Source organism: Leuciscus leuciscus (assembly GCF_965113295.1).
Source record: "Leuciscus leuciscus genome assembly, chromosome: 15".
NCBI classification, from domain to species: domain Eukaryota; kingdom Metazoa; phylum Chordata; class Actinopteri; order Cypriniformes; family Leuciscidae; genus Leuciscus; species Leuciscus leuciscus.
In genome coordinates this window covers 9,461,447-9,488,793 of record NC_138739.1, presented here as the reverse complement: position 1 = coordinate 9,488,793, position 27,347 = coordinate 9,461,447, and the positions used below count along the sequence as shown (strand labels likewise).

Here is a 27,347-nt window from a genome sequence, read left to right as displayed (position 1 = left end):
AACATTTTAAATAAACTATTTCATTAAATTATCATTATTTAAGCAATTTATATTTTCAGTGAAAATATTGTGCTAGTCTAGTTTTAGTCATTTTGATTTTGTCATTTTTATATATACTTTTAAATATATGCCTAGTTTTATTAATTTTTATTTATACATGGATACAGTTTTAGTACTTCAACATAAACTAAACTAAATGTTGCCTTGACAACTAACTGATCAAAAATAAGTTTATTATTATTATTATATTTCAGTAAACACCTTCAACACGTCACACTGAACTACACACACACACTTAAAGGTTTTACTAAGTTAAATTCAATAATTAAACGATACAATCACATGATCACAGTTCTCTGATGTCAGTTGATGGTCACTTGACGTGCAAAACATCAAATATTTAATATTTATAAATTATTTTTGTATAGAGCTTTATATAGATTCTCTGTGATTATAATGTAAAAAGTTATAAAGGACAATTTTACCATAAAATGATTTGATTATTGTAAGAATTATTTTATTTTTATTTTATTTACTTTGTCTTAAATTCTTAGAAATGTTCAAACCCTGAAGCTTTTCTTCACATTATTACTGTTTCATATTTGACACAGTGTGTGATTTAAGACTGTAAATATGAGAGACTTTAACAGTCACTTCTGGAACAATCTAGAAACACACTTTAAAAACATATTCACATTGTGTCAACTTCAACTTTTCTGGATGATCTGAGAACTTGTAAAACTTTTATTGCTGAAATTATCTGCAAGTTTCAGGTATCAGAGTTTTGATTTTGTTTTCTGTTTATTTATATTTACAATAATACAATATTATCTGATCATTTTATTTTTCTGAATTAATTTTTAAAGTAATTTTACCTCTCTGATCAGCTATTCTAAAAAATCTAAATAATGTGTTCATTATATCAGTGTTGGTCTCTAGTTTGATCTGAGATGTTTAACATAAATTATTATTTCTCTGTCACTTTAATAGACTCTTTTTGGGTCTATAGATGATGGTCAAACAGCATCAGTGTTTAATGATGAATCTACAGTTCCTCAAACTCACCGCTAGAGGTCATCACACATCACAGATTACACCACAATATCTACTCTGACACTACTCAGATGATCAGACATCTAAATACAACTTATATGAAATATATAAACCATAATCAAGAGTATATAATGAGAATAATACGATTAAACAAAGTTCAATTTGAAGCAAACAATGTTTGAATATCATATAAAAAGTGCATTGTATATACTTGTGCCTCAATATATTTCTTTCATCAAACAGTGATTTATTTTTCCATAAAAAAAATCACAAATATATTTTTATAAACTTGATAATTCCATTTGCATCTGATTAAAACTCAGAGATTTGTCACAATGTTTATGATATCAGTTTCTTGATCTTCTGGATCTGATGTCATAAAGCACAACAGCGACAGTAGCCACGCCCACCAGAGCAGAGAGGACCAATCGGATCACAGCTTCAGTAGGACCACAGCAATGAACATGGACTTCTGAGGGAGAAAAAAGCAATGACACAATAGGATTGTGATATTCAACAAGCTGGCTTTGTTCGGAAAATAAAAATACAGATTATGTCAATATGTCGAAAATAAAATCCATGACGTTGATGGAAAAAAATAAAATTAAAACAAGCATTATATGACCACAAATGTGGGAAATGAATGCAGTAAAAGTACAGATAGGCTACATCACTTACAATGTAGCCTACTCATGTAAAAGTTTTTATTATTTTTTTATAAAATCTACTTAACTACAGTAACGTGAGTATTTGTAATGTGTTACTTCACACCCCTGCAAATTACATGCAACATTAATTTATTTAACTTACACTATGTTGTGTTGAGAAGTATACAATATGTGATGTTCAATTCATAGTAATAGCTTACTATAACACATGTAATGTGGAACTGCACCACTAGGGGCTCTAGTGGTAAATTGTTGAGTAATGCAGAAAAAAGAAAGAATAAAGTTGTAATGTTAGTTGTTCACCGCATGGAGTGTGTTCTGTGAAAGGGTGAAATCACCACACACTAGAAAGTTTTACTAGATATGACATGAAATCGGGTCACGTAAGTTCCTGAACAGAAAAAACGGGATACGCTTAAGCTCGTTTACGCAAGGCTCACACGTAATTTCATTTGCATGTATTTTGGTTGCACAAAATTTGTTTTGCACTAATGAGTTATTCCACAAGGTGGCAACACTGGCCTGTTGTTTCACAGTAGAAAAGCGAAAGTAGAGACAGAACAACAACAAAATACCAGAGACGACAATAACATCAGACGCCCGCATTGATAAGTGCTTGTGTGAGGAGGTTATGAGAGCCACAACTTTAGCTTAAAAGAATACAAAGACATTTTTATCGGTCATAACTTTTGGAGAAAAATAGCGCAGGCACTGGGCAAAGATGAATCTTTCTAGAGCGTACGTGTCGTTCGCGCATGCTATCAAATGGAGTATAGTTTGAAAGGCTATGCGTTTGACTGTACACATACAGTAGTGTACACACACACACACAAAAAAAATAAGTTTGGGCTTTAGCCTCAAAGACCGCTCTACAGGACAATTAGGCCCTGTCCCAAATGGCACCCTAAGCCCTCGCAGTCTTCCTCTGAGTCCACACTTTCATGACGTAACGCCGCTTTGACTGTCAGGTAAGTTTGAAGTCTGTGGAGTTCACTTCAGTGCGACTCTGCAAAAGTGTGCATCAAGGGCGTATATCGGCCGCAAAGGGGAACTCGCGGGCACCCTTCTGAAAACTAAACTGACAAATGGGACAATCTAGGTCTTGTGAGCACATAGTGACCATTGTAAGTGCACAAGACCGCAAGAACACATGTAGTGTGCTATTTGTGACAGGGCCTTAGAGAGTGTGGATTTAGCGTGTGTCAAGTGTACTGAACTTTGGCACTTTTCAGACCTGAGACAGTCTTACACACTTATTTCATGTCGCATACACCCGCTGTCAAATGGCTAAAACCTCAAGTGTGGGTATTTGGACAGACCCCAATATCAGTTCAGCAACAAGTAAGTCAGATTGTAAACATGTCTGTTGGCAGAGGGATGTGTGGAGTAGCGTAACAAATGAGTAAACATAAATCATTCAGTTTAAATGAGTTCATATGAATATTGTTGGATGTGCTGTCCTTAAAACACTTGTATAGGACTAACTTCTGACGCATCTAATCCCAAGCCTCTGTTGCTGAGTCCAAAACGTCATTTTAGAGCTTGTAACGGAGGTTTGAGCAACTGATAGCAGACTGATGCAGTTATTAATGCAGTTATTAGAGAGAGAGAGAGAGAGAGAGAGAGAGAGAGAGAGAGAGAGAGAGAGAGAGAGAGATTAAGCGTGTGTGAATTACCTGAGTCTGTGTGTCTGTCAACAGTGTTTGGCAGCGGCGTCTCTACTGTAAGTTTATCAGCTTCAAAAACAGCGCCGTTATTCCCTCGCTAATGAGAAAAGTCATGTAACTTTAAAGTTGTTCAACTATTTTACTGATAAAATCATCAAAGCAGCGCTGAAAACACGTTTCTTTGCGAGTGTGTGTCTGTACTGTATGTGTGTGTGCGTTTGAGTGGGAGAAAGAGAGTATGTGCTGTCTGGACATAATAAAACATAATTTTGTCACAAAAAAAAAACCATTGAAATAATATGTCGTTTTTGTCCTATTGGTTACTTTATTTATTTGCTTGTTCGGTGTCGCTGTGGGTTTTGGTTATTTTGTTGTTGTAAGCTGTAAGGACCTTTGAAATAACTGAAATCATTTGGCGAAGTGATATGGAACGGTAATGCGGTCAAAACCTGCTTGGATCTACTTTAGCTGTTTCCTTGAAAATAATTGAAGCCTCAGAACGTCCGTCAACCAATCAGATTCAAGCATTCAACTTCCCCGTATAAATCAATGTGATTCTGAACATTCTATGAGCCTGAGCCTGTCAATCAACATTAGAGCGCCTCCCTCAGGCTGAATTAAGCAAATACACTAGACATAACATCTACTACCAAAGTGTGTCTGCATGTTCAGCGATTATGTAAAACTAGCGGCCAATCATAAACTAGCACTACGACACAGAATCTGCCTCCCCTAAATGTATTAATAGACCCACTACTGTCAATAAATGTGAAGAACATAAATGATCTATACTCACCATAGACAGACACATTGAACGTTTTTGATGACAGTTCAGATGCGATTATCTTTACTTCATAGAGTCCAGCATGTTCAGTTCTGATGTTTGTGATGGTCAAAGATCCAGTTTGATTGTCCAGCTTCAGTCTGTCTCTGAATCTCACATCAGGAACATCATCATATGTGGAGAAGATTCCAGAATCCCGGTTTATTTTAGCTATCAGAGACTCTTCTGCTCCAAATTTCCACAGTATGTCATCATGTGTGTGTATTTCAGTAACATCAGTGTGTAGAAGCACAGATTCTCCCTCCATCACTGACACTGACTGTGTTTCATTTGTTTCTACAGCAAACACACCTGAAGAACACGAACAAGAACTGATTAAGTCTTCTGTTGGTTTACAAAGCCTGGCGTCAGTTTTGTAAAGTTTAAATGTGAACTGATACAAAAAGTGAAAAGATTCATTATAGTCATTTCCATTATTCAGATCTCACAACAAGTTTAATTTGATTCATCTATGAAGAACTGCAAATAAAAAATACATCCTAGCTTGTTACTGATATTAAGCTTAAAAAAAATTCATAACTTACAGATCATATGCCACCAACACAAACAGAACAAAACACGCATTTGAACCATTTTCTTCAGTTGTTCAGTGAGAAGATCATCCACTGAAAACACTCAAGCTCTTCGTCTGATGTGTGAATCTTCCCATGACAGTTTGACCAACCTAGTTCACACACACACATACACTCACACTCAAACACACTTCCACTGAACTCATGTCATAAATGTAGTTAGGCGACATATAAATATTCTTCTGACTCTTATGGACTTCAGCTTCTAAGAGGAACTGAAACCAGCGGTTTGGTTTCTTCAGAAATGTTTTTTTTTTTATCTGTTGGACAAACATATTGTGCAGGAGACTGACCATTTATGTACATCTTTTGTAGGTGAAAGTCTTTTCTGAACAGAAATATATCCATGGATGCTTTATCGGAAGATACAAACTGCAAAAGTTTTTCTTTTTCCATGTTCTGTTTGTGCATAACCCAAAAACAATGCTGTTTTGTGATGAGCGATTAACTGATTACAAATGTGCCCAAGCGTGGGTTTGACTTATGATGTCATGTTCATTTAAATCTTCAGTCAGCAACTGATTATTATTAAAAAATGTGTCCAAGTGTGTGCCGACTATGGCAAGCCCTTTAACATTTAAAAGCTAAGCACATTATATGAGTTAAGAATACAAATGTCTGTCTGATAGTCTCTCATGAGTGTATAAATAGCCGATCGTGGAATTTTCTGTGCCGAAGAAATATGTCAGAGTGAATTGTTTTCAGATTACACAGTCACATCCATAAATAAAACAATTTAGATTATATGAAACAAGATGATAAAGTATTTTAATCTAATACACAACAAAACACTGTCTTTCATAGATAAAACATAAAATAGTGTATAATAGTTTGTTTTGTTTGAAATAAGATGTTAAATGATCAAGTAGGCTATTTTAAAGGTAGATTTAAACATGTGTTTGTCACAGTGTCTGTTGTGTTTCCACTGGGTGTCCACTAGAGGTCCCTTCCTTCCTGTCTCCATTCATCCTGGAACCACATTTCCCATAATCCTTGTTTGTTCCCATCACTTGTGATTACACCCAGCTGTTTCCATTTATGTTGTTAGTGTCTGTGCATAAATACCCTGTTTGTGTTAGTTCATGTAATGGAGTCATTATTGTATGTCACTCGTCAACTCTAAGGTCTGTTTTCTAGTCTGTTCTTGTTTTTGTTCTTGCTTGTTTTGGTTATTTGTTATCTGACTGATTAAATGGTTTTTGACACTGGTATGGAGGACTACGATTCTGATTATTTGGACTTTGACTCTTGCATGGATGACGATTATTTGGATTGCCCTGATTACCATGTTGCTGCGGTTGGATCCACCCATTTCTCCGCTAGCGATCGTGACAGAATGACTCCGTCCACAAATGGATCCAGCAGCATGAACATTTTGCAGGCTTTTGCGTTTGTGCTCCGTCAAAGGGAGGAGGCCATGACGCTCAGGTTTCCTAAAGACCTTTCGTTCGATGACAGAGAGTCTTTTAGAGGAGAGCGTCTGGCCCGATTTTCGGGGACCCGTGGAGCTCGCAGAGGAGGAAGTACTAGAGGTGAGCCCCGTACCCAGTCTCTACTTCGGTCTTCCTTCGACCATGGTTCAATGATACACAGCCCAGAACATCCTTCGCCGCGGGTCCTGTCCCGTCCTGAACCTGCACCTCGCCAGAAGGGACGACAGAGGAGGGGGAAGACTTCCTCCGTGATAGTTCCGGTGGTCCCAGTTCCGGTGGTCCCAGTTCCGGTGGTCCCAGTTCCGGTGGTCCCGAGTCTGGTGGTCCCGAGTCTGGTGGTCCCGGTTCCGGTGGTCCCAGTTCCGGTGGTCCCGGGTTCGGTGGTCTCGAGTCCGGTGGTCCGGAGACGGAGAAGGAGGAAAAGGGCCTCTTCAGCTGATTGTCCGGTGGCTCCTAACACGGAGACCATCCCGGAGGTGACTGCCATCACTGACGCACCGCCCAGGCACCCGCGCCGCCCAGGCGTCCTGCTCTGCCGGCCCCACCTGAGCTGCTCGCCCTGCCGGCGCCACCCCAACGACCCATCACGTCTGCCGATCCAGAGACTGTTCACGTCACGTCTGCCGATTCAGAGAGTTCTCAGGTCACGGTTGTTGATCTTGAGACTGTTCATGTTTCTGGATCTTCAGACAAAAGGGATGTGCCGGAGCCAGTGTCTGTTCCTGTGTCTGTTTCTGAGCAGGTGTCAGTTACTAGTCCTGAGCCGGGGTCTGTTCCAGAGCAATCGATGTCTGTTCCGGGGTGGATGCCTGCTCCTTTTCCGTGGTCGCCTGAAGGGAGGTCTTCGCCATGGCCGCCCGAAGGGAAGTCTCCGCCATGGCCGCCCGAGGGGAAGTCTCTGCCATGGCCACACGAAGGGACGTTTCTGCCCTGGCCACCCGAAGGATTGTCTCCGCCGTGGCCCCCTGATGGATCGTTTCCGCCCTGGCCACCTGAAGGGTCGTCTGTCCCCAGACCGCCCGATGGACTATCTGTTCCGCCCTGGTCGCCTGAAGGGTCGTCTCCGCCCAGGTCGCCCGATGAACTGTCATCCCCTGTGTCCGTTCCCTCCCATGGTCCTGGTTAGTTATGTCACAGTGTCTGTTGTGTTTCCACTGGGTGTCCACTAGAGGTCCCTTCCTTCCTGTCTCCATTCATCCTGGAACCACACTTCCCATAATCCTTGTTTGTTCCCATCACTTGTGATTACACCCAGCTGTTCCCATTTATGTTGTTAGTGTCTGTGCATAAATACCCTGTTTGTGTTAGTTCATGTTACGGAGTCATTATTGTATGTCACTCGTCAACTCTAAGGTCTGTTCTCGTTTTTGTTCTTGCTTGTTTTGTTTATTCGTTATCTGACTGATTAAATGGTTTTCGACACTGGTATGGAGGACTACGATTCTGATTATTTGGACTTTGACTCTTGCATGGATGACGATTATCTGGATTGCCCTGATTACCATGTTGCTGCGGTTGGATCCACCCATTTCTCCGCTAGCGATCGTGACAGTGTTGAAGTGAACTTACCATCGGTGAAATTAGGAGGTCTTTTTGTCTCTGGTTAAAATCATAGATCCTTGAATTTAGAATCCTTGAGCAAAAGAGATGTTTGCTAAATTGAAAATGAAGATTATTTCCATCATGGCAGGGGCACAGGCTCTCCCCTTCCTCTCTGCGTATGTATTGGCATAATGCAGTTTGTTTCAGAAAACATCAAGTACTTAAAAGATAGGCCGGACACCTGGCGTTTTACAATCAAAGATGCCACAGTCTCCTATCATAAAATCCCCTGATCTGAAGCATTCCTGTTAGGAAGGGAGATGAGACCCCAAAATGTGCTCATTCTGAGACTTCACAGGGACCAGGCTGTAAGATCAGTATAATTAGATACCAGTGACTTCAGAAAAAGTCAGGGGTCAAAACTAAAGAGCCAGGAAGTTACATTTTATACAGCCTACTCTTATCAGTGATTGTTCTGATAAGCTAAATCGTCCTATTCCTGGGGGAGCTGTCCCCCGTCCTGTTGTTCTTGGAGAACGCGTGAAAGAAAGATGAAACCCAAAAATGACACCTCAATTCTGACACCTTTTGAAGATCAGATTTCTTTTTCTAACTCAGAACACAGTATTAGAACATCCTTTGACTTTATGAATACAAAAAAAATGACAGCTTAATGATTTTTATATTTTGTGCATTTATTTACTAACTAATGAAGTTGTTTATTCCATAAGTATTCTAGTTTATTTTATTTATTTTTTTTACATCTCCCTAACAGTAAAGTAGGTCATACCAGTGAGTTCAACTAAAGCTTCACATGAAATCATGAGATACATGAGAAGATTTTTGATAAGTGAAAAGAGGCCATGGGCCTTTCTTCATAGATATTCATGAATTTGGATATTTGTTTAACGGTAACACCAGTGACACAACTCCAGGGGACCACTACTTTCAAATATTAAAAATCAAATATTGCTACATAGATGGCTCAAGACGACGTAATTGTTCAAATAACATATTGTTTTATTTTAAAATGTGAAGAAATTGTAACCCTAAAGTGTTTATCCAGTGTGATATTTCTGTAAAGGCTAGGGACAGAAAATGGGCATTGCCATAAAATGACCCAGAAACAATTATGCATAAATTTTACCCAAGCTATTATTTTACATAACAGCATCTGTTCAAAACTTTACAATTTTAAAGCAAAAACTGTGCTTAGTCGTCTTAAATCTCATTTATCCAAATATATTCAAACAGTAGGCTATATATGCATTACAATCAGATTTTCCACTTTAAAGTGTTAGTTTCTTTTGTTTATTTTTCTAAATAAAAATCTGTACATTTATTCACATTTCTAATATTTTTGTCTATTTAAATTCTATTTACAAACTAACCACACACACACACTAATGGCCAATAACTGTAATTTATTGAAAGCCATCTTACACTTGAAGAGCGCACATTGTTTTAGAATTTTACAGTAAAAAAATAAAATATGTAAAAAATGACCAATTGTTCCTTCAGATTCTAAAGGGTTAATTTACTGTTCTCAAACCAAGCTCATGCTCCACTCGTCACAATGGTGGTAACCCCCCAAAAAACTAAATACTAGAAACTTTTCTAAACTATAGCAAAACAAAACATTAAACATTACTAAATCTCCCACTTAACATTAATCTGGTACAAAACTATTTTAGCATTTACTCTCCCCTTTAAGTGTCATGGCAAAGCATGCTGGGAGATAGAGATCCCCGCCAAGTTTCAGTTAAATTTAAGTTTGTCTAATTAAAAGAAACAAGTTCATAGAACTCAAAACAATTAAACAATTCAACATAATTAAAATGTGTACCTTGACACAAGTTACTGCATATTTATACTACTGTGACAATTATACATTTATTAACAGCCCAGCAAGCAATAAAGTTCTTTGGCGTAGGCCCCGTCCGTAGGATGGAGGGAAGGATCCATCTTGGAGGTGGTGGGGGAGGATGGAGGTGAATGGAAGCGTCAGCATCTGCGAACGAAACGTGTGTAAGTACCAATCTTTAATACCACAAGTATTAGAATGTGATTGGATAGATGAGAAGGTAAAGTGACGTAACAATTGAGTCTTACTGGCAGAACTTATGCTAAAGCTTTCATTTGTGTTACATCCCCCTCAATGAAAGGCTGTGGGACTTTTCTGAGCGGTAAAGCAATGAGAACAGTCACCTGTGTTATTAGATTCAGTGATGAAAAAAAAAAGTAGTCTAATTTGGAAGATTTGCAACAAGCAAATGAAACCATAATCAGAAACATTAGCAGCAGGGATACAACTACATGCTACTTTCCTCACGCAACAGTTTCTGATGTAAACAGGGAACTTCAGAACATTCTGAAGAAGCACAAGACTGCAAATCGACTTATCAATCACTTGGGGAAGAAGGCTATTCGGAAAGAGCAGTTCGAACTCCTTAAGAAGGAATGAACTTCAACTTTCAATGAACTTTTTGAAACACTTGAAAGATTCTTGAAAAATTCAGTTGTTTATTAATGACTGTACTTAATAGTTTTGATCTGACTCAGCATGTACACAGACCCACATACAATCGTGGACTCACTCTAGATCTACTTATCAGCACCGGCGGCGCCCGGGGGGGTCTTGGGGGGTCTCAAGACCCTCCCAAAAAACGCCTTGCCCCCCCATTTGACCCCCCACCCCCTTCCTGATTAAATATATCCGGGATAAAGATTTAAAAATGTTTCTCTTCAAACTACGCAGAACAATAATAATTAATAATTTATTCGACATAGAAAAAAATATAAACATAAGAATCACTGCGACGCCCCATGAACGTCGCTGCGCCTTGCGTCATTGCGTTCAAGGCGCTGCCGCGAGCCCGCAAGAGCTGCTACGAGTAGCATCTGCCTGCAAAATCGGAGGCTGCATTTTCAGCGAAGATGGATGACAATCAGAGTGTGAGTATCAAATGCGAATCAATTTTCATTTGTTTAACTTTAAAAACAACTGTGATGCATTTCATTGGAAAGTTAACGTAGCCAACGAGATGGGGATTTGCTAAATAAATCTTGAATGCATAGCCATCATATATTAGCCTCTAATGCTGTAAAATGAATTGTTAGCACATTCATTTGACGGAACTGTTGCATGTTAAGCCTGTGTTGACTTACTGACAGCACAATAAACTGTAGCATGTTCGTTCTGAAAGCTTGTTAATTATTCATTGTTTTTCCATTTTAATTCAGTTAAAATAATCTTAATGTTTTCACTGTCACGTGTTCTCAGTCAGTCTGTTACCCACAATACATGTTATGAGTACGTCTCTTCATTTTGACATGGTTTTATTAAGTAGGTTGAGACATATGCCATTTTAATAGTCAGACATAACAGAGAGGCCATCATAATAACTGACTGTTAAAATACCACGTGTTAGATTGTGTCATTTACTGTGTACTGTACTCTATATGAAGTGCTTTCAAGGACACAGCTCAGGGTAGGCAATAGAATGACAAAAGATAAATAAATAAATTGGTTAAGTACTAGGCTTAGGCCTAATTTATGTCTATTTATTTATTTATATGAAATAAACTTAAAAATGTTTTTCAAGACACATATCATATGTATAATATGTTATTTCTATTCAGATTTCTTGCATCTCTCTCTATATATTTTTTTCTCAGTTCAGATGGGCTTTATTGACATGAGTGTTTCTAGAACCTTTGTTCCCACAACATCAAAATCATTTTTTTTTTCAAATCTTTGGACAGTATGCAGTAATAGTAGTATTATGAACATTAATTGTTATGAAGATTGATATCATTATTTTTGTATCGTATATGTGTGTGCACCGGTGGTAACTAAGACCTTTTAAATATGAAATGTAAAATTAGAGAGTAGAACATGTTCAAGTAAATGTTCCTTATTTAATTCACTTCTCTTTCTCTCTCTTAGGAGTCAGTGATGATGCTGTCCATGAAGTTCTGTCTATGTGGTTCACGTCATGAACAAATTTGTGTTGAAGTTCAGTTGGTATATATATTATTTTGTAAAATATACACAATCTTAAATCTACCCCCAGAATCATCCTTGTCTTCCCTCTGTACAAAATGTGGTCGATCTGACTGAAAAGACTATAACATGATTCCTTGTTTATTTTACTTGAGTTATTATATTATGCTACTTAGACCCAATAATTTCTCAACATTCCTAGGAACCAGGTTTAATTGCAATAAAGAAAGTAGTATTTGTGTGTAATAAAACTTAAAAAAAAACTGTAAAACTCTAATGTAGTTAAAACTGGGTGGAAATACTGCCTTGGTGGCACTTTTTATCCTCCAAAACTAGGGTCCTGGAAATGCGTTCCTGAGACTGCGGTTCTCCGAGTCGGTAGGTGGCGCTGTCACAAAAAAAAACTAGGGTCCTAGAAATGCGGTCCTAGAAATGGGGTCCTGAAACATAGATAATGCAGCCTCCGGGACTGCAGACGGATAATATTGGATGCTACAGCTATAGCTTGAAGCTAAAAATGGATCGCTTTGTTGGACAAAAGAGGAGCAGAGAAGATGCAAGGGGGATGAGGTGGTGAGAGCCTAGGCTATGAGAATTATGGAAGCTTGTTTCCGCCACAGAATAAAACATTTTAAAAGATAATTGCGACTTTTTATCTCGCAATTCTGTCTTTATTTCTCAGAATTGCGAAATATAAAGTCAGAATTGCGATATAAAGTCAGAATTGCATGAAATAAAGTCGCAGTTGCGTGTTGAAAAATCAGAATTGCGAGAAATAAAGTCAGAATTCAGATTTTTTTTTCTCGTAATTGCGACTTTATATCACGCAATTCTGACTTTATAACACATAATTGCGAGTTTTTATCTCACAATTCTGACATCTTTTCTCAGAATTGTGAGATATAAACTTTTTTTACCTCAGAATAGTTTATATCATGCAATTCTGCATAAAACTTCATATATCGCAATTGTGAGACAAAAAGTCAGAATTGTGAGAGAAAAAGTCGCAATTATTATGAATTATTTATTATTCAGTGGGACGCAAGCTTCCATAGAGAATAGATACTATTTTGTAAATATGTTTTCTGTCATGGGTGTGGCTAAGGCAATTAAACTTAGAGCATATTGTTTGCAAACTGCAATTGATTAATTAATTAAAAACAAAGTAGTTGATGCTGTGTTGTTTTTGTTGTTTAGTAGCAGTAATATGCAGTTATTAGCCGTGTCCACTGTATTTTTTGTTGGTTTTCATGAGACCCCCTCTTGAAATGACCAGGACCCCCATTGCCCCCCCCAATCAAAATTGTCTCGAGCCGCCACTGCTCTGATCAGACATCTAAATATAATTTATATGAAATATATAAACCATAAACAAGAGTATATAATGAGAATAATACGATTAAACAAAGAAAAAATTTAAAGCATATGATATTTGAAAAAGTACATTGTATACTTGTGACTCAATATATTTCTTTCATCAAACAGTGATTTATTTTTCCATATAAAATCACAAATATATTTTTATAAGATATGTCACAATACTTATGATATATCAGTTTCTTGATCTTCTGGATCTGATGTCATAAAGCAGAACAGCGACAGTTGCCACGCCCACCAGAGCAGAGACGACCAATCGGATCACAGCTTCAGTAGGACCAATGCAATGAACATGGAATTGAACATGGGGGTATGGGATCAATATCTCGTCTAAAGTATTGCAGCCACGGATCAAAAAATAATAAGCGTGAATCAAAAAATTTAAAACACATGTAAAAATATATTGCACAAACTGAAAAAAAAAAAATAATGCAAAATGATCAGAATAGTAAACAACGTGGTTTCTTGATTAACACTTATTATATTTTGATCCGTGACCACATTGTTTGCTATTCTGATCATTTTGCATTATTATTTTTCATTTCGTGAAATATATTTTTACATGTGTTTTTAAATTTTTGATTCACGCTTATTATTTTTTGATCCGTGGCTGCAGTACTTTAGACGGGATATTGATCCCATAATCTTCTGAGAGAGAAAAAGCAATGATAAAAGGATAGGATTGTTGTTTTTTAACAAGCTGACTTTGTCCGGAAAACAAAATTGCAATAATATTATGTAAATGTGCCGAAAATGAAATCCATCACGTTGATGGATAAAAATGAAATTAAAACTCGCATGTTACGACCACAAATGGCGGGAAATTAGCGCAGTAAAAGTACAGATACATCATCACTTAAAATGTACTCAAGTAAAAGTGTAAGAACTGATTTTCCTGCTATGACAAAACCCCCTGCAATAAAGCCATAAAACACACCCTGGAAAGAAGATAGCAGACAGAGCACAGAGCACTTTGTTCTGCCCAAACTTATCTCCTGGTTTATATACTCATCCCCCCTCCACAAGCCACTAGGAGTCATTAAGAATGTCTTTATATGGATCTTGTGAATCTATTGTTTTTCCTTTTCATGTTTGGTATCATTTGAAGTGTCTCAGTGCGATTGGTAAAATGGTCTTAATTTCATTGCAGTCATTGGTTTAATGAGAAAGATTGAGAACTTAAGAGAATCCTGTTCTCCTCTCTGGGTGAGATCTCTTTAAGATATCTCTCGAGACCAGGTGCGACCCCCCTGGGGGACATGAACTGATCCAAAACAATTGGATATAACCCTTTTGTTAAGGGTAGGTGACAGAGCAGTCTTTGGGACCCTTTACCAGGATCATCCCCCATACAGTGCTCCTTCAGTTGGAAAACACTCACACACCATTGTGTGTCTCTGTCAGGAATGCATTGCTTACTTTTAGAGTCATCTTTGAGTAAATGATGTCATGTATTTATTACTTCTGAATTGGCTTTTAATCACTTGTTTAATTGGCATGATACATTTTTACCTGACAAATAAATGTTACATCTTGATTTATTCTGAGGTTTCCGAAATCATTATTTTAGTAGACTATGAGGAGGCTGGTGCTAGCGCAGCTCTGTGTCCAGGATAGGTCAAACTAAAGAATTTGAGTTCAGTTTTATAATATTTAATGTGAACGGATACAAAATGTGAAGAGAAATGAGACAGCAGATCTCTCAATAATAATACTGACTTGATTTACCTGTGAAAAACTGTAAATCATCTTAGCTTGTTCCAGACACTTACCAGTCAGACGCCGCCAACACAAACTGAACAAAACAAGTGTTTGAAACATTTTCTTCAGATGATCTAATAAAATCATCCGCCAAAAACAATCAAGCTGTTCATCTGATGTGTGAATCCTTCCTCGACAGAGTTTGACCCTCCTAGTTTACACACACACACACACACACACACACACACACACACACACACACACACACACACACACACACACACACACACACACACACACACACACACACACACAAACTTTATAGTTACATTTAAATGTCCTTCTGGCTCTTATTAAGACTTTAAATGTTCTTGTTCATGGAAAACATTCTTTATTTTTGTCATTTAATACTGATAAAGTTGGATATTGGAATATTGTATACATTTTCTTCATGGTAAAATATAGTGTAATTGTTCCTCTTCTTCTCAGTTAGAATGAAACCGGCTGCGGTTTGATTTCCTTAGAAACGGTTTGATCTCCTTAGAAACGGTTTGATCTGTTGGCTGAACAAAGACAGAGTGATCATTTATGATTATGAATATAGTTTGAAGGGATTCTTCCTCTCCTGCTATTTATGAACATCACAGTCTGACTTCAGCTAACAGTGAAATCAACAGTAACACTTTATAAGACTGTTCCGTCATTAATGAATAACTACACAGGAACAAATGAGTAACTTAACACTTATAACAAATTTACTTATAATAAATTTTACTATTAATTATTAATGAATTAGTAAGTAACTAATATAGCTCAGTTGAATGAGGTAGTTCACTATTATCTAATCAATAACAATTTTTTTTACATTCCTCCCAAGGGACTACTAAGAACTACTACAGGTTCATAATTAACATGACTAATGCATAATATATAATTAATTAAGTGAATATCATGGTAACCCACTAGTAATGACTCAAGTATTACCAAATCCATCGGAAGGAATTAGGCTTCTACTATCAAAAATCACTGAGTTGTTGTTAGATACTGCAAGTTTAATCTTCTAGATCAGTCGAATTCACAAATGAATGTTTTTTTTTTGTGTGTGTGAACCAGTTGATTTAAAAGAACCAGTTCTAAAGATTCACTCACGAAACGGAGATCTTGATTTAATATACTTAATAAAGTTAAACAGTTTTTTTTAATGACATGCTCCTTCTTTCACCAAATACGAACACGTTTTCTATCATGTCTGCCTATGAGCGACATTGGAGCCAGTCTGGGCGTGTTAAAGTCCCCCTGTGGTAGAAATCAAGCTTTTAATGTTGATTATATGTCTACGTGGTGCTTTTGATATGATTTAAGACAAAGCATGTGCAAATTCATAAGTCAACACCATTACTGAGGATTTACTTCTTAAAAAACAGTCTCAAAAACACAGTTTGGGAAATGCATTCATGATGTACTCAATTATATTATATATCATTTTATACATTTTGAACACAAAGTTTCGGACTGCAGCTTTAACCTTGTAAACCGTAAGTTATAAATGTTATTAAATTACCATTAAACTCATTCTTCTTTGTCTAATAGATACTGCTAATTAACATTTTTAAATTATTATTAAAATAAAATGTTTATCAAAATGTTATTTTTGACCACTGCAAGATTTTCTAAAGTTCACAGCTAAATCATTACTATTTTTACAAACGTACTGCCTACATTTTGCATAACAGCATCAGAAAATTAGGTTTTTAAAAATCCAAAAGATTATAATAAAAGACTTCAGCCGTTATAAGTGAATCAGGTCTGTCTTAATTGCACTCATCACGTGAACATACACATATATTTCTATTTCTTTACTATTTTCCAGAAAATAATATAGTTTATATGTGCTTCAAAGCACGTTTTCCTTGACGGATGCAAAGTTAAAAAAAGAAAAGAAAAGAAAAAGAAAAGTCTATATTCAATTACGGTTCAGGCTTTTGTGAGGAGTTTGGCATATTATACTTCAGCTATGACACTGAAATGACTTTTCTGAAAACATTTATAACAACCGACATGATGATGAACACTTCTAAATCCTGCCGGCATAAATACATACATGACACAAATAATTACATATAACAGTGGACAATCACAGCACAGCAAAACCTTCTTTAAGAATAGAACTAAAAGAGACATGAAATGGAGAAAACATTTATAACGAAGAGATGATGTGAATAATGAATAATTAACGTTAACAGTAAAAAATAAAAAATTAAATTAAAAAAAGATCAGCATGCCATCTCAAATGCTTCATGAAACATGTTACAAGACATTTGTTAAAAAAAATACAAATAAAAGCAATTAACCTTTTGCACATTTAACAAAGACAAAAACGTGCTTTATGATACAAAATGCATATTGTTGTTTAACCAGTACACATATCTGTGAAATATGCTTAATACCAGTAGAAGGCTTATGCAACAGTCAGTAACACTTATGGAAGATAATATACAAAAAATACATTACATAAACCCATATTAGGCATTTTGTTGATTTTCTCAGTGTCTTTCAGTGCAGTTTTACAGGTTCAGTTCCTGAGATTCAGAGTTTGATCAAGAACACAATGGTGATATTTCATGGATCAATCCTTGCAGGATTTGAACCTTTTACACTTTAACCACAAAGATACGACGCCACAAACAAAGTGCTTCATGAACTTGAAAATTTTCTGCTGAAAACACCAGTTTAGTGTAACATCAATGTTAGAAATAACGTCATACTGGTGTTTTCATCAGATGTTCCTCTGTAGTGTTGTGAAGATGCTAATGCTAAAATTGTAAGTATAACATTACCAGTTATAAATGAATATAAACATAAGCAGAAAAAAAACAAAAAAAACCGTGCAGGTCTTGCAGTGTAAATGCTGCTGTTATTAAAGTCCCACTGAAGGGCCGTGGAACGTGCAGGTTTGTTTGATGAGTTGACGTAACTTCCACTAAGAAACAGGAGCTCTAAACTGTAGCCATTTCATTCTTAATTACCGTTCAGTTGAAAAACAGAATAAAAAACTAAATAAAACTTGAGTGTTTGAGTAAGCGAACACACATCTCCAACACATGTTTCTCCCTGACGTGTCAACGGTGGCTTTGGCCAGGTGGTGCATAGGGGTTATAGCATAGGGGGCGGAGCTTTAGATTATAGAGAGCGTTTGATTGGACAGAAGATGTGATGAGAAGCTGAAGTCCGCGGTGATGTCATAAAAATCCGTGATCCATTTTAGCGGAAGTGAGAGACTGTAAGTTTGGGAAGCTTATATCTCCTAAATGCAAATTTTGCCATTCTTCGGGAGCGCATTAACTTATTCATAACCTTAAGGCAAACATATTCATACTGAAAGCTAAAAAACTCAATTATGATTTCAGGGGGTCTTTACAGATTACAGAGAAACGGAGAAATCACTTCCTGACTGTTTCTGTCTGAGTCAATTTAGCAGCTTTAATAAACATTTAAATACCCGGAAAATCCTCAAGCGCTCTTTGTACTATTGGAGGTAATGTTCTCCTTTGTTTCTTACTAATTAACCGTTTGTCTTTTCTGAAGCAATATTTAGGCTACTTATTTAAATAACTAATAAACAAACTATTTTGAATTAGTTAAAATTGGTGTCAAGGTGAAATTTCTCTAGTATTGGTGCCAACTAATGAAATCTTGGTATCGTGACTCTCTTTCTCTGTGAGCGATGTGAGTTTCTTCTCTTCAAGTTCTCTTTTAATGAAAGTATCAAAACAATAGTGTTATGTGAGCGTCTCATTGGCCGCCTCAGCCTCAGTCTGATTACGGTTCGAGTCTCTGAGATTCTTCATCAGAAAAGTGTCTCTCTGATCAGGGGACGAGTCTTCAGCTCCACTTTCCTGTTTATAAAAAAAACACAGATAAACAGAAAGAAAAAGAAATAAACCGGATTGATGTTGAGTTACACAAAGGCTTGGAATCGCAAAAAATAACTAAATATCTTAAAATGTAGGATGTTTCTCTTCACATTTATTAGAATAATTCATGTTTCCTAAACGACCTGCACATTTAAATGCTTGAAATAGTATTTAAATAAATTACTCTAAGTATATAATAATATAAAATGTAAATCACACACAAACATTTAATCAGCGCACAGATGTGAATCTGTTTTGCAGTCAGACAGATTCAGTTGATGTAGTTTCTCACCTGATTATCGCGCTCCGTCCTGTTCGCTTCTGGAGGAAAAACAACAAACTCTATTAAACACTTTACTTTGGTTAGAGTTAAAAATATTGAAAATTCTCACATCTTTTTTAAATGTTTTTAAATCTCATCTTTCCATCTTATTAAATCATTTGTATGTTACACTCACAGTTCCTTCTTGCTATGCACTTGTAACAGTAAATCACAGCAAGAATCAGAAGAAGAACAGCAACAGAAACAGCAACAGCAACAGCTGCATATATTCCTGGCCGGAATGGAGTCGGACCTCGACCTGGATCTGGAAGAGATAAAGACAGACAGTCATTGTTTGCTGTCAAAGTAACTTATAAATCAACTTCAACAATAGTTTTGTCTGATATTTATTTCTACACTTTGGTCATCAGTTGTATGATATTGATTTAACTGGTAAATGGCTCCATCTTGTGTGTTTTTGAAGAACTAGCAGCTAAAACACTATTTAAAGACTATTTATACATCAAACAGACCTCAATGACAACATTTACTGGGTTGATATAAACATTTTTATGAACATGTTTTTTTTTTTAACTTCAAATCCACTGCACTTTGGATTCTTGGTGAACTAAAAAATAAATAGATTTCTTTAAACTGATGATAATAAAAGGTGATAAGAGAAGATATTGACCAGATTATTGTATTAATGATATTAAACAAAACAGTTAAACTACCACCAATAGAAAAACTAGTTTGTTTTTAAATCATAAGGCACTGAATTTAAAGTAATAAATGACAGTTTAAGAGTAAATGTGTTTTTCTACCAGTCGATAGTTTTGGTAATATTTTTAATATTTTTGAAGTAAGTCTCTTCTGCTCACCAACGCTGCATTCATTTGGTTAAAAAAAAAATATTATTGTTATGAAAATTTTAAATAATGGTTTTCTATTTTAATATGTTTCAAAATGTAATTTATTCCTGTGATCAAAGCTGAATGTTCAGCATCATTACTCCAGTCTTCAGTGTCACATGATCCTTCAGAAATCATTCTAATATGATGATTTGATGCTCAAAAAACATTCATATTATTATAAATGTTGAAAACAGTTGTGTACATTTTTATTTCAGGATTCTTTGACAAATAGAAAGTTCAAAAGAACAGCATTTATTTGAAATAAATAAAACATAGAAACAAAAACACAAAGAAAACAGCTGTTTTACACTGTAATAATATTTCACAATATTATTATTATTATTTTGTATTTGTTTTTTAATCAAATAAATGCAGCTTTGTTGAGCGGAAGAGATTTCTTTCAAAAACATCAAAAATCTTACCGACCCAAAACTTTTCACTGGTAGTGTAGATGCTGTGTTTCAAATAAATATATAGTAAAAAAAATAGAAAACAGCCTTGAATGTCACTACAAAAGCATTAAACACATTCATGATGTGATTGAAATGTACAAGACTTGCTTTTAAACATGAAGACTCACCATAAACATAAACACTGTAGATCTGTTCACTAATTCTGCTGTTGATGATGCTGTTGATCTGTAGTTTATATTCTCCAGTGTCTGTGTCTCTGGTGTTCATGATGGTCAGAGATCCAGTCTGATGATCCAGCTTCAGTCTGTCTCTGAATCCCTCATTACCTTCATCACACTGAACATCTGTACAGATGTCACTCTGATCTCTTTTGATCTGAGCGATGAGAATGTCATTATAATACCATCTAATTCTGTATTGTTGGTTTCTTTGAACATCAGAGTTTAGAGTGACTGAATCTCCCTCCATCACTAACAGTACATCTGTATAATCAAACACACCTGGAGAAGAAACAATTAACATTAGTCAAACAAATACATAATAGTGCTTTGAAAATGCTTTCTTACATATCATAAAGATTGTGAGTAGAGAGATATGTCTGGATTCACGGTGAACATTCACTTCCAGGAAATTGTGCCATTTCCCAAAACATTAAGATACAATGAAAAAAAAAAAGTTGTATTGTTATTATTTTACCGTTTCAATCTTACACTTAAATTACATGTTTTCATTTACACTTTTATTCCCCCACAGTGACTCACACTAGTAACAACTGATGACATCACGGCTTGATCTTTGCTTGACCAATCAGCGGAAAGAGGCGTTTTATTCCCGCTCGTGTAGAGATGGAAAAATACAACGTGTGTATCCAGTTTGGTTTTACTGTCTTTCCATTTGGCGGATTACAACAAAGTTTGATGAAAACACAAAAAAAAATAAAAAATAAAAAAAAATATTGCAATTTCTTTAGTTCATGAGAAGAGTCGAATATGTGATAAATGAACGATTTCTTTGTTTTTCCGTTTAGGACAAAAACGAGAAAACAAATTATCTGAAGATACACGGACTAATAAATAACAGATGCATTGAAATGTGTGGATGATATGATGAGAAACTGACATCTTCACCAGAACAAAACAGTTAAACTACCACCAATAGAAGAACAAGTACGCTTTTAAATCATAATGCACTGAATATGAAGTTAAAGATATAAATTACACTTTAAGAACAAATGTGTTTAGAAATTATCTTTATGCTGAGTGTGAATTAATATACAGGTAAAGAGAAAACCGCCCTGAATGTCACTGCAAAAGTATTAAACACTTTAATGATGTGATTTAAATGTACAAGACTTGCTTTTAAACATGAAGACTCACCAGTAACAGAAACACTGAAGATCTTTTCACTGTCACTGCTGTCGCTGATGATTCGTAGTTTATAAACTCCAGAGTCTGTGTTTGTGATGTTCATGATGGTCAGAGATCCAGTCTCATAGTCCAGCTTCAGTCTGTCTCTGAATCTCTCAGTATCTTCATCACACTGAACATCTGTACAGATATAACTGAGATCTCCAGTGATTAGAGCAATACTAATGTCATTATAATACCATCTAATCAGTTCTTGTTGGTTTGTTTGAACACCAGTGTTTAGAGTAACTGAATCTCCCTCCTTCACTGACACTTCTTCTGTATAAGCAAACACACCTGAAGAAGAAACAATTAACATTAGCCAAACAAATGCATAATAGTGCTTTGAAAATGTTTTTCTACATATCATAAAGATTGTGAGTAGATGTCTGGATTTATAATGTAACAGAAGAACATCATTGATTTACACTTTCACTCATCAGACAAAATTACAGAGTCTCATGGAGGATCTTGAACAACTTATGTTCAACTTATGTTCTCTTACAACACATGAATGTTATGAGTATTACCCATAATAATATGTTAGAAAAATGCTTTTCCCCCAAAACATTAAGGTACAATGGAACATTTATCAATTTAATCTTTATCATTTTTACTGTTTCAATCTTACACTTGTGACTTAAATCAAATTACATGTTTTATTTTACACATTTATTCATCCAAAGCTACTTACACTACATTCAATGCACATTTGATCAGTTTATGCATCAACATTCCCAGCCGGCACATGACCGACCTTCAACGTTGAAATATGGTTGAAATAATGTCAGTTGTTGTTTCAACGTTGAAACAACGTTGAAATAACGTTTAATGCTAAAAGGTTGAAAAAGGTTAACAAAAACACTTCTAAATCAACGTTGAAATTTTTACAAGATCTGTACGTTGAAACAACGTAATGTTTTCGACAACATACTACAAAAATATCTGCCTTTTAACATATTATTATGATCATTAATTAGCATTTAATGACTTTTTATCATAACAGCTCTTCAATGTATATGTTAAAATACAATTATTATCATTATTAACAATAATAGTTTCACCCTCAAGAGAGCAGTGCAGCAGAAACCTTTTGCCTTATGTGATTTTGTGTGAATTTACAATTTTATCTGCTTGCCTAACAGTTTACATTGCATTATTACATTTGTATTCACACTGTCATGTCATTTGACCAATTAATTAAATATTAATACAGACTGCAAATAAAACTCAATAGCCTACAACACTATGTTAACTCTCGCAAACTATCGTTATTGGTTGTTTCGCCGTTTTACTTTGAGCATGATTGGTTAATCTGTCTGTCTTCCAGGAAACTGTCCAATAAGAATGTGCGCGGCTCTGCCCGCCTATTTTAAATTTGAAAATACGTCCGTTACTCTCGGTCGGTGAGCAGCTGCTGCTTGCGTTGATTACTCGGTCAGACCTGGATTATTTTATATCTGCCTGTTGAATTCTTAAATTTTGAGCGAATTTGAGTTGATATGTCAATGAAGAACAAAAGCTGGAATGTGAACAGAGGAAGGGGTCGTACGTGGTCTGTAAAAATACTGGCGATATCAGGTAAGAAAACATTTTTCAGTCCTTAACAGTCTAACGTTAGGGACACGGGTTACGGCACTGCAACCTCATAAAATAAATAAGTTAACTCTGTGTGTGTTTTTGTACTGCTTCACCATTAGCATGTATTTCAATGTAAGTTAGTACCATCCGACATTGCTGTGTTTTGTTGTTGGTAACGTTAACTTATGTGTTTAATGTTGTCAGCTAACGTTAGTTTAAAAATGCATGAGAGGTAACGTTAAAAAACGTGGGAATGAGTAAAGTGGTGAAACCGTCATTTATTCGTTAGAAGTTTACATAACCTCTTCAAACACTGATAACGATATTGAAAAGATATTTGTTTAAAAAATTTTTTACATCAAGCATTGGAATAAAATATTTATCGGGGGAGAACACCCAACAGAAAGACCCATTCACCAACTACAGTAGCACTAGCTGCTAAGTCAATTTTACCCACTGTTCGAAAACCTACACTGGGATTAATAGTATTAAGTATGATTTTCATCTTTAAAGTAAGACATTTAACGTTACTGATAGAAAGTCTGAGTAACTTTTTGTCCTTTTGTCTTTCTTCTGCTGAAGTGGTGCACTGAAAGTGGATTCATGTCACCTTCATCAGTCCTTTCTTTAATCACTGGAAACCATTAAGGGAAAGACCCTCAGATGTGTCATAATAGGATAAATGCGGCTGCAGGTAAAGTTATTTGATGGTTTGATTTTGGTGTACCATTTGGCTTTTTTGTGTGTGCTTCCCTTGCTATGATACACATTTCTGATGGGATTGCCATGCTTTAAGTGTACGTTTACATTTTTAATCATGCAATACTAACAGTCTCAAAGATGACATTACTCAGTTCATGTTGTGTGAATGTTATTATTGCCATAGGCAAACGTTTTTACAATTTAAATCAATTTTAAGATTGTTTAAAGGAATGGTAAAAAAAATACTGCTTTTTAAGGACTTTTCATTGAATAATTTCTTCTTACCTCCCTTCAGATTCGCAAAGGATCCGGCTGATTACTGGCAATTTGGTGGAGGATTATTCTTTAGCTGCTAGTCACTTCTGGTGTGGATTCATTGGCCTTTTGTGTTATTTTTTAGTATTTTACTTGATTTAATAAATTACTTTTAATTAGTACAATGTATGGTTAGGATTCTGAATTAAAACAGTGTAATGTTCTCCACAAATATTATCAGAAATATATAATTGTTGAAACAATATAAACCTGCATTGAAAGCTATAAAGAACAACAGACCTCAACCCTCTCAGCTCAACACCACAATTTGTTGATTTCTTCATCTGTTTTAAGGATGAAATCATGACCTTATGATTATAGTAACCTTAACTGACACATGGGAGTAATATTACATTTTTTACAATTCCACCTTGGGGCTCTGAATAATTTCTTGTGTAAATGTACATCTGAATACATAAAATATGTGTTTTAGAATGGATAGTGTTGTATACTTTGTTTTCTACCTGACAAATTGAACTGTAAAGTGAAAATCTTGTACATGATTTATTTTGTATTCAGTGTTTTCAGTTTTCAGTGTTTTTGCTTTTATTTATAGGATAGTAGCAGACAGCGGGCAAGAAGTGAAGAGGAAGTGATGGCATCGTGATGGACCTCGAGCTGGGACCCTGTCGGAGCACTGCACAAGGCTGTCACATTTTATTGAGAATTTAAAAACTAAAATAGAAACTAAACTAAAATTCTTTAAAAAAGAATACTTTACATTTTAAATATTAAATGTTTAATTTAAGGGTTACTGTAATTGAACAAAAACTGTCTTTAAATATTCCATTTAGATGTTTACTTCTACAGGTTTTTAACATTACTAAGTAAACGCTGCAATTTAAAGTTTGAGATGTTTTTCATCTGTTTTAGAAAGTATTTTTAGACTTGTTTTTTCAGAATAAAACTTGTTTTACAATCTTGAGCATGTGTTAACTCATTATTTAATGTGTTTAATTAAGCCATTGCTGCCAGTCATTTGACAGTTAACAATTTTTAGTGTACAGTATGGACAGTTAATCACAAATTCAGTCAGCATTGTCATGACTCATGTTTCAACTGCAAACTAGGTTGTAATTGAATGTACAATTGTATTATCCCATGATGAAAGGTAAGAAGGTGAAACAACGTCACGATATCAACGTTGATTCAATTTGCAAAATCGAAAGGTAATTCAACGTTGATTCAACGTCGACAAAAGACCATAACCCGAAAGGTAAGAGTGAAACGACGTCGCGATTTCAACGGTGAATCAACGTTGTTTCTTCCGCGGTGAAACGACGTCACAATATCAACGTTGATCCGTTTTGCAAAATCGAAAGGTAATTCACCGTTGATTCAACCTTGTTTCAACGGTGAATCAACGTTGAAATGCCGGCTGGGATTTACTCACAGTATGAAGCCATGTTACTTTTAGAGGTTTTATCCATGTTATATACCATTTATATAAAATATTTTCAATATGTTGGTCATGTTGTGAATGAAGCTGGGCTGGGCCGCGAACTAACAGTTTCGTTTATAGAACTATATCGTTGACCAGAAAAGAGATCAGACACACGTCTTACATTGATGGAGTAAAATACAAACAATACATGAATATCCGTCGAATATAAAGCTAATAGAGCATATTATGAAACTTTGTCGTTAGTTTTACCGGGAAAAGAGATAGTAATATAGGATATACATGTCTTACCTTGCAGGCGTAAGAACGTCAACAATAAGAAAAGAAGTAGAGACATGCTTCATTTTCAATTTTTGCTCAAAGATGAACGCAGATTCAGTGAAGTAAAAGTGATCTGTTGTTACTCAGCATTAGTGGCGACGCCATTATTTCACGAGTTAAAATGAAAGTAATCATTTGGGAGGCTCCTCCTTACGCGCTGTACTGCGATGACGTAGTGACGTTTTTATCTAAATACAAAATAAAAGTCTTTTCCTGGTTCTGTTTCTGCAGTGCTGCGTTAACATTTTATGGGTCATTCCTGAGATTCGGTAATATTTCAGTCCCCCAGACTTTTTAAAGTGGTGGTTCACCAAAATGAAATATTAAAAGCTTTCCACAATTCTTTGGCATGTCCATTATAATGAATACAAAATTATTGCATTTAAATAATTTTTATCATAAAATAATGTCTTATTTATATAATTTTATTCTATTACTAAGCATTTTGTCAGGTCCCTGAGGTACTTCACTGAATTTGTACTTAGAAAATACTGCACATAAAGTACACAGTGTAATTGTTTTGTGGCAATTTTGTAAGGTTTTATTTGTATTTGTGAAAAATATTTTGTCAAAAAAAAAAAAAAATGCAAGATTTGATATTTGATTTAAAATGATGAATATAAAGTGATGTCTGAATTCAATACCGTCACGCCAACTATTCTCCGCCTATAATAATTTAGACTCCACCCATATGTGACATAATTTACCAGAAATGATATCATTTAGGCCTCTTTAACAACCCCTGGCTCAATTTATTATTATTTATTTTTATAATTTTTTGTCAGTTTATTTTACTTGCTTTTTATTTAACTTGCATTCACAGGCTTTTTGTCTACTGTTTATAATTATATTATTGTTGGTTGATTCTGTTTTGAGATGTAACTTTGTATTTGCGGTTATATCTGTTCAATAAATAAATTAAAAATATAAATAAATAAAAGGCCTCTTCAACGTGTTACATAAGATGGTAAGTAGAATCAAACTTTTTATAAATTTTTTAGGCCAATTATATTCAAGCCTATATTTACCCAATTCATGACAACTGCAGATATGTTGATCCAGAAAGAAGGGCACAATATGAGAAAAAAAAGAAAAAAAAGAGATTATATATTGAAATTAAATTAAAAATGAAGGCATTTATTGCTGATTACCACCTGAAATGTTAAGACCTAACACCATATAATTGTGGTTCTCTTACGAGAGGTCTCTCGTACTGCGTAAGATATCTTACGCTAGGGGAAAATCCTTTTCCGC

General features: G+C 35.4%; 2 protein-coding genes across 6 annotated transcripts; both read right to left on the bottom strand.

The window, feature by feature from the left end:
• Positions 1–10: 10 nt before the first annotated feature.
• On the bottom strand, positions 11–4,945 carry LOC309476289 (uncharacterized protein). 3 transcript variants are annotated; one of them, XM_082139579.1, is made up of 3 exons: positions 4,757–4,945; positions 4,240–4,523; positions 11–1,525 (listed from the first exon to the last, which is right to left on the bottom strand). In XM_082139579.1, exons 1-3 carry the CDS (start codon positions 4,803–4,805, stop codon positions 1,487–1,489), a joined length of 372 nt encoding a protein of 123 aa, XP_081995705.1. In that variant the 5' UTR covers positions 4,806–4,945; the 3' UTR covers positions 11–1,486. The 3 variants fall into 3 exon arrangements, with proteins under 3 accessions (XP_081995705.1, XP_081995704.1, XP_081995703.1); XM_082139578.1 differs by having other exon boundaries at positions 11–1,522; positions 4,185–4,523; positions 4,757–4,938; XM_082139577.1 differs by having other exon boundaries at positions 4,185–4,523; positions 4,757–4,933.
• Positions 4,946–15,160: 10,215 nt separating this feature from the next.
• LOC309476175 (uncharacterized protein) lies at positions 15,161–26,226 on the bottom strand. Of its 3 annotated transcripts, none has more exons than XM_082139415.1 (6): positions 26,064–26,226; positions 21,719–22,069; positions 20,522–20,848; positions 19,236–19,364; positions 19,070–19,098; positions 15,161–15,426 (listed from the first exon to the last, which is right to left on the bottom strand). In XM_082139415.1, coding segments are annotated over exons 1-5 (855 nt in total). In that variant the 5' UTR covers positions 26,110–26,226; the 3' UTR covers positions 15,161–15,426; positions 19,070–19,096. The 3 variants fall into 3 exon arrangements, with proteins under 3 accessions (XP_081995541.1, XP_081995540.1, XP_081995542.1); XM_082139414.1 differs by lacking the exon at positions 15,161–15,426 and adding an exon at positions 17,764–18,759; XM_082139416.1 differs by lacking the exon at positions 15,161–15,426 and adding an exon at positions 17,764–18,759 and having other exon boundaries at positions 20,522–20,866; positions 21,743–22,069.
• Between the last annotated feature and the right edge of the window lie 1,121 nt (positions 26,227–27,347).